Genomic DNA, 12,968 nt, shown 5'->3' on the forward strand with positions numbered 1-12,968 from the left:
GGGGGGGCGAGAGGGGGATGCCGACGCAGCGGGACAGCAGCGGCAACAGCACCATGTCGGCTCCGGGCGGCGGAGGGGGCGGCCTCGGCGGAGACAGCGCCCACCAGGTCCGGGTGAAAGCCTACTACAAGGGGTGAGTGAGGGCGCGGGGGGCGGCCGGGCCCCGGTGGGCGGCGGACGCCGTGAGGAGAGGGTTATGGTAGGGCCGGTAGAGGGTGGGGGCGGTGGGGTTTAGCGGGGAGCCGGTGGATCGTCCTGAGCACCCCCGGGTCTCCCTCCTCCTGCCGAGGCCTTCCCGGTAAACAGGGGTGTACCGGAGGGGCCTCTCACCCCGCTACCCCCGCACCCCCAGGCCCTGGGTGCTGACCCGCTGGCAGTAATAAGAGTAATAAGTTCATATCCCTTCATAACGCTTTGTTTGGGGGGGGCACATACCAAAATATGTGTCAAAATACTTCAAAAAATGCATTCCGGACCCTGGTCTCTGCGTGTTATGTGATATTCAGGTCTAAAGGAATAGGGTGTTGGGATGAAAAACCTATTTAATCAGTTTTTAGGCTGTTTTCCAGGGACTGAGTGGCTTCCAAGGGAGTCTGTGAATGATAACTAAGACGCATCTACTGTCAGTTACGCTTCTGCTTTAAAAAAATTATACACACTAGAGGTCTGCGCAGTGGAAATCTGAATATTTCTCATCGAATTCAGTGGCTCTCCAACAGTAACATGTAAGGCAGAAGAAATGTTCTGCTTTGCGTTCACAATCTCCTATTAAACAGTAACAGTTACAGGATCTCAGTAGGTTTGAGTGCAAGGGTTGAGAATGGTTCATTGGGCTGTGGAGTCTGAGAGGAGGTGATCTAAGCAGGAAAAAATGTAGGTTGCGTTTTTGGGTTAAGGTTGAAGACATGCTTCTCTCGACAGCTTCCTTCCAATTAGCTGTGCTAAGTACAAGAAAAGATTTATTATGTTTACAGTACTTACTCTCTGGTATCTCTAGCTTTATCGTTTTAAGGAGAGGTGTAGAAACCATGCTGAGCATTTGGTATTTGCTATCGTGTTTAATTTCTGGCTTGTGTCTGCTTTGGGGTTTCTAGTTACAGAAGTCTGTGGAAGTACTGCAGAGACTGGCACAATCTGTGACTTTAAAGGACGTGTGAAACGCTGTCAAAGTAATAGTGTGTGAAATTCTAAGCTCTTTGTTTTACAGTCCCTTTAATCCACCATTTCTTGAGGACTCGGAGATGCCCCTGGCTATTAGCTGGCAGAGCGTTCATTTGGTCAGGCAGGGAACTAAAGTGTGAAGTCTTCTGGGTTAAAACCATTTATTTTTCTTCTGCTGGGTCGGTTTTAATCTTGATCATTTCCACATGCAATCACATGAATTCTTGCTTTAGCCCAGGGAGGTTATGGTGCAAGAACAGGGAGAAAGCAGCTCAGGGTTGTGGGAGTGAGGAAGAAAACTGCTATGTTGCAGGAATGCTGGCTCACGACACCTTTAATGTTAGGTAATAATTTCCCAGGCACTGGAATGTTTCTTTTGAGTTTCATGTATTGACTTTTTATCAGTTAATGCAATTATCATTTGCTTTTAATAACGTCACTGAGTCATATAGGGTGTTGGTTAACCATTGTGAATACCAACAAACTAACAATCTGAATGCCTTAGTCATGATTTATTTATGTTGAGATCTAAAGAAATTATTCTCCCCCTTTTCTTAACACAGAAGGTCCAAGCCCCTTCTCAGACTGACACGATCAAGAAGTGTGGGTATCAAAGCAAAGTGTTTCACCTGGACTTAAAATAAAATGACATGGAGACTGAGGATCTAAATGCTGATATTAAAGGCAGCTTTTTCGCTTTTTGTCAAATAAACTGTCTCAAGATTAAAGCTGGATAGAGGATTTAATGGGAAATAGTGTTAATCAGGAAATGTTAATCTCTCTTAATTTCGTTTTAATAGAAGTATTTAAGTGGGTTGTAGAAGTTATTGTGAAAGCCTTGCTAGGAAGGTCTTTCCAACTTCCAGAAGCAGTTTCTGCTTGAAGAAAAAAAAAACAAAACAAAAACCCAGCAACTCAGAAGCACAGATTTGTTCCTGAAATGGTTGGGAATCCGATAGTCAGGACACTCCCCTGGGGCTGGAGACACTGAGCAAAGAGCCCAACCTGAATTCTTCAAACATGGCTGAGTCTGGCCCAGAGCCTAATTGCTTTTCTCAGCCAAGACAAAGGCTTTCATGAAGAACTCTTTGAAGGGTCTTTGTTTCATTCATCGTGCAGTGGTAATTCTTTATCTTAAATTCATGAAGAAGGAAAACCAGGAAGGAAAATTTTCCTAAAATGAACACAGATCATGAGAATAAGAGGACGGGAATTCCCGGAGAGTTGGGAATTAGGGCATTGGGTTGAGTTTATCCAGGTATTTCCTTCTTTCAGGTAAGCTACGCTTCTCTTTCTCATAGGGCTGGTTGTTTCAAATTCTGAAAATACTTTTACCTATTTTAAAGAGTTACCATAAGCTGTGCAGTTACATAATAGAGGTTCCTGAGTGAGCTCTTAGGAATTGAATTTATTATACCAAATGTTTACATACTTTTTTGTTGACAGAGTAACAAAGCGTAGCAGCTTCAAATGTGTGGCACCGAACAGCACCTGTAATTACAACCATTTCACCTTTCCAATATTATTCAAGGCTTACCTTTTGTCTTATCTCATTTGTTGAAGATGCTTTTTGTCAGCTCAGTACAAAAGCTACTACATCATTAATACACATGGGGAGGATTGTATTGTAGCAGTAGAGAGCAAGTAGGAATAATACACTGCTTGTGCACTAGGAATCCAGTAGAATTAATGTTGTTGATTTAAAAAAAAAAAAGAAACCAAACCAACCAAACAATGCATCCTTTCCTTATATTGCTCTTTGTCTTGAGCACATTCCGGTCAATTCTTCACCTCAGTGGTTTTCATTGTGGATCAAGTTCCTCACAGGAGAGTGTTCAACTTAAGAAAACTTTGGTTTAAGCCTATGAACACATTTTCACACCTTCTTGCACATTCAATGTTGGTTCATTTTCTGTTAATACATTTTTATTTTTTTCCAGAAAAATAGATTGCAAGAGCAGGCAATTTGAGACTTCTGACTCCCAGTGGGGAAAGAGGTGCTTCAGATTGTTCTGAATGGCAGAACATTGGCATTGAAGTGATACTGAACTGGCAGAATTCTCCAGGAGTCTTGTATGGGTTAATTTCTGTGAGCTGTAATGAGATATTATCAAAAGCTTTAATGACTGACCCAGGTGTGTGATAAATATCTGGATATGTAGATAATATGTGATGATGTATCTGTATATTTCCATCTACATAATATGTGATAGCTACATTAGGCTGCAGGTGGAAAAACCTAAAGCAGTGGAGTCCCTGTTCTGACAGTGGATTGTTCTCTCACAGAGGTTTCCCTCAGAAGGGAAGAATGAGATATGAATATTGAATTGCATTTAACTGTTGGCATTGGGGGTTTTTGTTTGGTTTGTTCATTTGCTTGGTTATGGGTGGTGTGTGTTTGTTTTTCTGATAAAGGATGTTATGGCTTTGAATGATCTGTGAAAGAAAAGGCAAGAGAAAAGCTCTTTGACCTCAGAGGAAAAGTGGGGAAAATAGGGATGAGGTTCATGGTTTTCTAGAGATACTTCAAATCTGTTCTCTGGTGTTCATGTTTAGATTTATCTTTTGCATTTTCTCTGTCTTCCTGTGGTTTATCTTTTACTGAGTCTCACAATTGTAGGATGATGATTCAAGCAGGCCTTTTATTAGTATGAATAATGCAATCCTTTATTAATATTGATGGGAAATATAAATGGCAACATCTTAAAGTAGTTCAGGACAACTTCTCTCATTTATTTGCATATTTCCTACTTGCAGGTCCCTGATAATAACCTTTTATAATAAATTCTAAAAACCTGGTGCTTCTATAGCTAATAGTTAATAGAGTTAATTGATGCATCCAAACGTGGTGGTGCAAAGAGTGTGCTCGAATCAGATTTTCTTATAATTCCCTGTGTGTGTCAGGAGGAGACAAATGAGGACCTTATGCCTTAGAATAGCTTTATAACAAACCTGCTTATTAAAAGTGGGGCATAAGCTTATCCTCATCAGAAGGAAAGGGCTGTTGTCAAGAAATTTTTTCACGTGTCTTAATGAAAGAAAGCATTTTGTATTTTTTCATGCAAGGCAGCAGGCTATGGTCTGCGTTAGCTTTCCTTGGTTCTTTAACGTAACCTACTAGTTTTTCCTCAAAATGCCGCATTTTTTCTCAGTGGAGTTTAACTTTGTCTTGAGTGAATACAGCTTGTTCCAAACGAAGACATCATCAACGTGGTGTTAGGTGCCAAGAAGTGTGGAAAGCACCGTGTAATGCAAAGGTGTGATGGCAGACCTGCTCTGGAAGTGAGACCTGTCTCAGTAGAAATTGTCAGTGTCATCAACACAGTTAAAATGGCAAAATAAAGCTGGTAGAGAGACCTGTAATCTTTCAGTTTCTGTGGTACGTGAAGCTGGCTTCATGTGTCTAGGAAAAGTATGCTAGGTGTTGCTTGTAGAACTTTACTCGTGCTTACTTACATCTTATTTTTCATATTCCTATTAGCTGGGGTTCTCCCAAATGTACTGAGCAACTGACACATGTCTCATTGGAGGTATTACAGTAGTAATTTAGAGAACTTAAAATTCTAAAATAATTAAACTCCTTTTATTTGAAGGGCAACTATTTTGCTGCTTGAAGGTAGCAACAAGTAGGAAGTGTGGGGGTTTTATTTCATTTGGTACCAGCTTTTACTTTACAGATACGGGAGGATTCCTGGGCTGTTCAGTACATCTTAACATTATGACTTTTTCTGTTCACTATAGTACAGGTAAATCTGATTTAAGTGGACTTACCAGATTTGAAAACCTGGACAGTTTTTGCTAATATAGATTATTTTTTTAAAATATATGTTTGTTGGTTTTTTTAATCCTCAGTTTTCACTACAGCATCAGTGATTACAGTCTCTTGAGATTTTAATCTGTCACCTCTTTTTGTTTGTCTGACAATGATAGTCATGTAGTCACTGCTGCTTTTAACAAACCTTCTCCCATTCCTGACTAGTTCAGTCATAAAATACACAGCAGTAGTTGAAATACTTAACTCTGACTTTTCAGTGCCTTTCAGAACTTAACTTCTTGTTTAGGAAAATATTCCAGACTTTTCAGTGCCCTTCACAACTTAACTTCTTGTTTAGGAAAATATTCCAAAGTGAATATATCTGCGCCAAAATGTGAATAAATGAAGGGATGGTAAACTTTAGCACAAGATCAGTGGAGTTTCTAGGTGAGCAGTGCCTTGTTTCCTTCCCTGACAAACAGGAAATACAGGTTAAGACTTTGCTTCCTAATACAGGCTCCTGGGTTTCTCTCTGGCTGATGCCTGGGTGTCTGTGACAGTAACACACTGTTAAGTCCCCCTCGGTTCCTAGACACAAAGGTTGGCACTGGGTTGGCAGCTTGTGCTTTTTTGGGAGAGGATGCCAAGGGAGACCTTTGTGTCAGAGAGAACACGGTTTTCCTTGTGGGATGGGCACAATTGAGGGTCTCACACAAAGCCCCATTTGCCCCAAAGTACTGCACTGTGTCGAAATCCTGGGGTCCAAATACTGTTTTGTTTTGTATTTTGTCTCGAGTGGAAAGAAGAGGAGCAATTCCTCAACCAAATAATGTAGCAGCTTTTTGGCTGGTTTATTCAGGCTATTGTAGAGGTGTCATTTTGCTATCCTAACCGTTTACTGGAGTCTTTCCCCTAACTAAACTAACTCTGACCATGCTCATAAACCCAGAAGTAGGCTAGCTGTTCTACTGGAGTCCTTAGAAATTGCCAGTTTATTTTATTTTACTCATGCTGCTGAACTTCAGGGAGCCTCGGGGAAGCGTGTTTATCACGTGTGTTCTCTGCCACTCCTGAAAGTGGTTCAGGTTCAGTGACCACAGTGTGATGTGTTAAGTCACCTTCTTGATACCACCCTGCACATGAGCAAGATGATTTAAAGACCTTTAATTGCTGTATATTTACGCTTGATGTAAATTTTCACCAGATATAACCTTTGTTGCTTCAATTATTTCTTTTCCCCCCCACCAAATAGTGCTGGTGGGTGGCACCAACTGAAGCAAATCTCAGCTGGCTGAGTTCTTTCGGGGAGATTAGTCTCATAACTCGAGCACTGGGTTTACAGGAGATGTTTGAAGAGTGTCTTTTAAACAGCCCTCTTTTTTTCTCCCTCCACCTCCCTCTGAACCGTATCTCTGAAATCCTTGCTTTAAAGAAGTGCAACCCTGAGTCACCTCGTCCCCCTTAAGGCTCAGTAAATGCCAAGACAATGGGTTAGCATTTTGTGTTAACGCATTTAAAACACCAGGTTAACTAACTCTTAATCTTAATTATAACAGAAATACCCATTCTGCATAACAGTAAAGTAGTAAATTTTAATTCTGAGTGCATGTCTCTGTCAGCCTTCCCTGTCATTGTGTTGAAGCATCATGAATCTGCTTTTTAAAGGCAGAAATTTTAATTCTGAGTGCATGTCTCTCTGTCAGCCTTCCCTGTCATTGTGGTGAAGCATCATGAATCTGCTTTTTAAAGGCACTTTTAGTATTTGGAACGTCCCCCCAAATCCACTAGGAAGCACGTTTAATATTTTAAATTAATTTTTCATAACATCTACACAATCAAAATTTAGCTGGAGAAGATGTAGACATTCTTACAACAGTTTGTTTAATATTTTAAATTTAATTTATCATAACATCTACACAATCAAAATTTAGATGGAGAAGATGTAGACATTCTTACAACAGTTTGATATCTAATAACTAAATAAAGAGCAGGCAAAACCAACAATACAGTAATAAAGTTCTTCAAAATTTCTTTGCAGCATTTAGTTCTTCGGTTTCCACTGTTAAAATATAACTAATTTCTGTGTGTCACTTCATAGTTATTAAGGCATTTAAATCTTATTTTAATTTAAGCAGATACCTGGAGGGTTAAATGTCAAGTAGTTTGTAATGAAAATCACTTGGAGCCTGACTTTGCTACCAGAAGAGAACTTACGTGCTAGTGCTTTATTTTTTAGGGGGCTGCAGCAGGGATGAGGTTTATACCGGTGCTATATGGAAGGTGTTAGAGGTGACGATCAAGTGCTACATATTGCAGTATAATTTCTCAAACTTATTTTTCCCTTTTTCAGGGACATCATGATAACGTATTTTGAACCTTCCATCTCATTTGAGGGACTGTGCAGTGAAGTTCGAGACATGTGCTCCTTCGACAACGAACAGCTTTTCACCATGAAGTGGATTGATGAAGAAGGTAAATCGATGCTTGGTGCTTGATCTTAAGACAAATATTTGATTGATATGTTCCTCAGCTGTCTCGTTCTCCTCTCCTTTTCATCTTTTCCTTTCCCTCTGCCTTCATGAGATAAGCTTATAAAACACTAACATTAATATTTTTTAGGGGGCTGCAGCAGGGATGAGGTTTATACCGGTGCTATATGGAAGGTGTTAGAGGTGACGATCAAGTGCTACATATTGCAGTATAATTTCTCAAACTTATTTTTCCCTTTTTCAGGGACATCATGATAACGTATTTTGAACCCTCCATCTCATTTGAGGGACTGTGCAGTGAAGTTCGAGACATGTGCTCCTTCGACAACGAACAGCTTTTCACCATGAAATGGATTGATGAAGAAGGTAAATCGATGCTTGGTGCTTGATCTTAAGACAAATATTTGATTGATATGTTCCTCAGCTGTCTCGTTCTCCTCTCCTTTTCATCTTTTCCTTTCCCTCTGCCTTCATGAGATAAGCTTATAAAACATAAGTCATAAATATGTTTTTAGAAATAGTAAATCTGGTCTAAAAATAATGCCTTGTAAGCATATCTTAATGGAAAGGTCATTGTTTCAAACAACTTAGCATGGAGAGCTCTACTTTTTTTACCAAATAAATTAAAACTTGGTGATTATCAAAAATATGAATTCAATGTTACCGTTAATTAGGAAGGGAATTGAAAGATTCCTTTGTACTGCTGCAGAGGCACAGGTTTCCCCCCAGTCTTAAATCCTTGAGAGTTAGCTAACCTTAAATGATACAAATTACAGTATTTATCTAAAATACTGATACAATTTCATATACAATTGAGTTGTATGTGTAACCAAAACAATTATATTTTGAGTGTTTGTATCAGCTGTTACTTTAGCAACCTATTATCATGTAACTTATATAAAAACTTTTAACTATTGAGAGAGAAATTATTTGTCCAACTAGATTTTCATCAAAGTGTAGTGGTAACAGCCTTGGTTGAGAACTCTTGTTGTCTCTATCTCTTAAATTATGTTAAAATTTACCTGGGATGAAAAAAGTTCAGTGTCTGGTCTCTTTTTTACTTAACAGACATAGTCCAGTTCTGAGCTGTATGTCATTTTTTAAAAAAAATTAGTTGTAGTTGCTATTTTCTTTGAGGAACTGGTGTATTCTACACCTGGGTTTTGAACTACACCAAAGAGATGGCTGAATTACAAAATAGCTGTTGAGTTATTTTAGCATACTAAGTACTTGATGCAATACATAAAGGGCCATAATGTGCAGTGATTTGTCGGCAGTGATTAGTATGTAGTGATTAGCATAAATAGTGCTTATAGAACTGTTTCCTCCCCTTCTTGCAGCTCTCCCATTCAAAATTGGGTGAGTGCCAGTTTATTCACAGCTTAAAGCTAAACATGGACCAAAGCTAATTTTTAGAAGTGCTGTATGAGGAGGTGTGTTGAAGATTATGTGGTCTTGGGAATCTGAGAAGGTTTTCTTTCTTTCTTTTATTTATTCCTCTCATCGGAATCTTTCTTTCTTTTATTTATTCCTCTCATCGTTCCCAGGTTATTTACACCAGGCAGTAAAATGAACAGTGTTTATGACCAGACTTCTGGGCAGAGTTGAACCTTTACTTCATAGTAAGCTTGTTGTATATTTTATCTTGAGGATAAAAGACTTCTCACTGAAGAGGGATAGTCAGTCATAGTAAGAAGTGAACTTAATGAACTATTTGTAGAAAATCTTGTGCAGATTCAGTGGTTTACTTGAAGGAACAGTTGTCTCAATTTTAGTTCTGTAGAGGTGGATTTTTGGAAAAAAAAAAGGAATGCTGCCATTGGACTGGGTTTTTTTTTTATGTATTCACTTAAGATTTAGTGTTCACAAGCAGTCCATGTTTGCTTTGATCACTGACTTCCATTTCAATGTCAGCAGAGGAAAAAGTTAAGCTGGCAATGAAGAGAGTGTTTAAAAAAAAAAAAAAATCCCCGTTTTTATTATGAGTGATTCTTGCATCTACAATGTGTGGCTTCTTGCCAAGACCTCTGCCTCCTCTCTTCCTCTCTCCACCAATCTTTCACGCTTTCAGTTGGCATTCTTTCTAGAAATTCATGATTTGCTTTCTTGGAAAATTCCTGTATTGTATCTTCTTCACTAAAGCTGTAGTTCACTGTAATAGTAGTGTGAGGAAATATGTGTACGGTGGTCTGATGCTTGTTATACTCCTATCTCTGCTTCTTGTAGGACCAGACAAGAGATGGTATCCAGGCTGTCTTCTCACTACTTACCTGGTCAAGCTATTTAGTCAGTATGTGACTAGACTGGATTTACCTTGTCACCGAGATTTTTATTTGTCATTTACTAAATGTCTTATTAGCCTTTGTAAGATGCAGAGCACCTTATTTAGTTAAGAGTTAAGGGCACAGGATGGCAGACCTGATTTAGTTGAGTGGAACCACTTAAAAAAATGGTTGGATTCAACTGGAAAATAGAATTAACTTGACTTGATTTTAGACAAATTTCTATTTTATCTGTATGCCGTCAGTTCATTTTACTTCTGTCTGGTGAAGTGTACTATAGGACGAACCTAGCCTTGTGTTTGTGTTCAGTCTGTTGTTTCTTGCTATAAAATTCAAAAATAAACATTTTCCTGATACTTTATTTTAGCTTTCCTCTTACTAGTCTGATCTTGATGAAAGAGTATTTGTAGCTCATCTGTTTGGGATACCTTGTCACCACTAACAACACTTCATCCGTTAAGACTTCAAAGTGCAATTGAGAGTCTGAGAGGGTCAGTTACATGCTGTTGCCATTGTTGGCTAAGTTGTGATCACCTATAAAAACTTGAAGTGCGAGTCAGATTTAATTCCAAAGTTTCCTACAAACATCTACAAACCTTCTCTTCCTATTTGAAGCAGGGTGTATGTTCTTCAGAGCCTCCTTTTGTTTCTTCAAACAAAGCTGTTTGCACAGGTGTCAGAAACAAATGAAGAAAAACTGGTTTGTTGATTCTCTTAGTGAGTCTGAATAAATTTAGCTGTTCCTTCTCCTCCTCCTCCTCCCTCCCTCCCTGTGCCCTGCGCTGTGTGAGTTTGTGCAATGGGTAGGCAGTTTGATGTCCAGATAGGCTAATTAATTGCAGGGGGGAGGCAGTATGGTGAAAAATGACTCCAGCTGGCTTCAAATAATAGTTTTGAGGATTATGACATGCAGAAAAGAATAAAGACAGAATGCTGCAAATGCAGAGTTTAGATTTAGCACTAATGCTTTAGCAATTGGAAAGAATGGATACATTAGAAACAAAATAAATTAACTGGAAAAACTTTTGTAGGGTGAGTTTTAAATATCCCCCTGCCCGCTAGGTGCCTGGTTCTACTGAAAAGCCTTAGCAACACCTGTATTAATTCTGGTATCTTGTGTAGCACAAAACAAAAAGTGAATAGTTCATAGACTGTTGCTAATTAGCTTTCAAACCATGGTATTGACTGAAGATTCAAAGCAGTGAGACTTTGATATTGGATTCAGTTAAGCTGAGATGGAAATTGTTCTGCCCTCCTCCAATTCGGTTGCTTACCACCAGTTTACCACTTAAGGGTGTGGAAAGTACTATTTCTGTTAAAAATTGGAAATGTTATATGACAGTAGACTTGCTGTATGGGATTTTGGCTAGAAAGAAGCTTATTCTGCTCATGTGCAGGCAGAGATAAATCCTGTGTTCTCACACAGAACATCTTGTATAGGTGGAGGGGGCGAAAAAAGCCAGAACTAATAACTAGAAGTATTTTCTTTCTTTGGGCGAGTGATGATTCAGATTCAAAATTTTTTAAAAATGTTTCAGTTGTATTATTTTGAGCAAGATTTCTTCTTTTAAGGGGATTTTTTTTTTAAATAATATTATTAATCTGCATCAGGCACCAAAGAAAATGTTTTGTTGTGTGGCTGTTCTTTTCAGTCTTTATAGCCTTTTCCAGACACAGGAGGTCAGCTAAAATATCAGATAAAGCCTTTAGATAAATCTTGAGAAACAGGTAAAGTACAGCCTGTGTCCAAAGGAGCATAGAGCAAGGCTGAAATTTAAGGTCTTTCTTGCTCCTGGTCCTCAATACAGCAGATCTTTAGCCTGATGCTCTGTGTTCCTTAGATTTAAACCTACATATAGGCCAAAATGGTCCTGATGTAATTAACTGTTGCTTAATGATCTGAAATAACTTTGTTGATACATGTTATTTTTTAGAAATATAAAGTAGATACCTACAAGGAGACCTTAGTCTTAAACTATCACTTTTGAAACACAGACTCGTTAAAGCACTCCAATGCAGTCCTGTCTAAGAAACTTTAAAATACATATCAAATGCTTGTGTGATAATCTGTTCCATCTCAAGTGGTCAACAAAAGCTGCAATTGTTTTCTAAAACAGGAAAAAACCTCCACAAAATAACCATCCAACACTTTTTTCCTTCCTCGGTGTCCTTTCTTTAAGGGATTTTATTTCAAATAGTCCTCGAGTATGAAAGTAGTAGTTAAAAATCAGAAAAATTGGATGTTTTCACTTAAGTGACATGATTTTTCCAAGTCTTGATTAAGGTTTTAGGAAATACTAGAGGTCTAACTGCTTTTGCACTTCCTGGTTGAAGTCTTGGAAATGTTGAAAGAGCTGTGAAAATAGAATTGTCTCACTTCTAATTAAAAATGCATTAAATGAAATGGAATCTCTAAAGGATTTTAGGTGCAGGAAGATAACCTTCACCTCCTCTACTGAAATGATATGTAACCATGCTTGTAGCAGACCAAACCAATGATGTTTTGTGGTTATGATGTGCTTGCCTTTTGAGAATATCTCATATTTTTATTTTTCCTGAAGGCATTCAATATGACTATTTTCAGATGTACTCTCTGAACAGTCTTAAAAATAAATACTACCACACTTGAGAATATTGTTCTGTTTTACTGTAGTAATTGTCTTAGAACCAACTGCGAGGGAACTGCTGAATGGCACGGAATTAATTGGATTGAATTTTGAATTGTTGTCCTTTTTTTTTTTTTTTTTTTCCAGAAGACAGACAAACAAACAAACTTCTTTTGTGATCTATCACTTGAATAGGTAGCAAAGTTGCATCAGGTGGTGCAACAGCATTACAGCACTTCACTCTGAGGAAGCATGATGCACAAATGTACCCATGACCAAGTTACAGTTGGAGAAGAACAGAAAAAAAAAGTAGTGTTAAGTTCTGATCCTCAGATATATCTGGAACTGGGTTTAGTGTCTGTGTTAGAAGGTAGAGGTTAGACTCTTCAGAGGGGACCTGGATTCTGCTACACTGTCCTCCAGGAGATCCATGTACAGTCTCTTCTCAGCTGGAGTTAGAAGAGGCCTTTCGGTTGTATGAACTAAACAAGGATTCAGAGCTTTTAATTCACGGTACGGTGAAAGAAGTGTGATTTTTCTACCTTGTGTTACCTGTGTTTTGCACAGCCTCCTCAATTAAAAGCCTGTTGTGGTGTTCTGTCAAGAGGGTGCTGAAGACCATGCACCTTAGCTGTCAGCACTTCATAAATGTTCTTTATTAGGTTAAGGGAGGAAA

General features: G+C 38.7%; 1 protein-coding gene across 2 annotated transcripts in view; it reads left to right on the forward strand.

The window, feature by feature from the left end:
* The first annotated feature begins 6 nt into the window (after positions 1-6).
* Positions 7-12,968, forward strand: part of PRKCI (protein kinase C, iota) — a 28,441-nt gene continuing 15,479 nt past the window's right edge. Inside the window, exons 1-3 of one of the 2 annotated variants that reach the window (XM_014938845.1) lie at positions 7-133; positions 7,266-7,387; positions 12,716-12,805. In XM_014938845.1, coding sequence (XP_014794331.1) covers positions 18-133; positions 7,266-7,387; positions 12,716-12,805 — 328 coding nt within the window. In that variant the 5' untranslated portion in view covers positions 7-17. Of the gene's footprint in view, positions 134-7,265; positions 7,388-7,648; positions 7,771-12,715; positions 12,806-12,968 lie in introns of both variants that reach the window. The other variant, XM_014938846.1, reaches the window with a different exon arrangement.

This window comes from Calidris pugnax, unplaced genomic scaffold (genome assembly GCF_001431845.1).
Source record: "Calidris pugnax isolate Ruff unplaced genomic scaffold, ASM143184v1 scaffold52, whole genome shotgun sequence".
Taxonomy (NCBI): domain Eukaryota; kingdom Metazoa; phylum Chordata; class Aves; order Charadriiformes; family Scolopacidae; genus Calidris; species Calidris pugnax.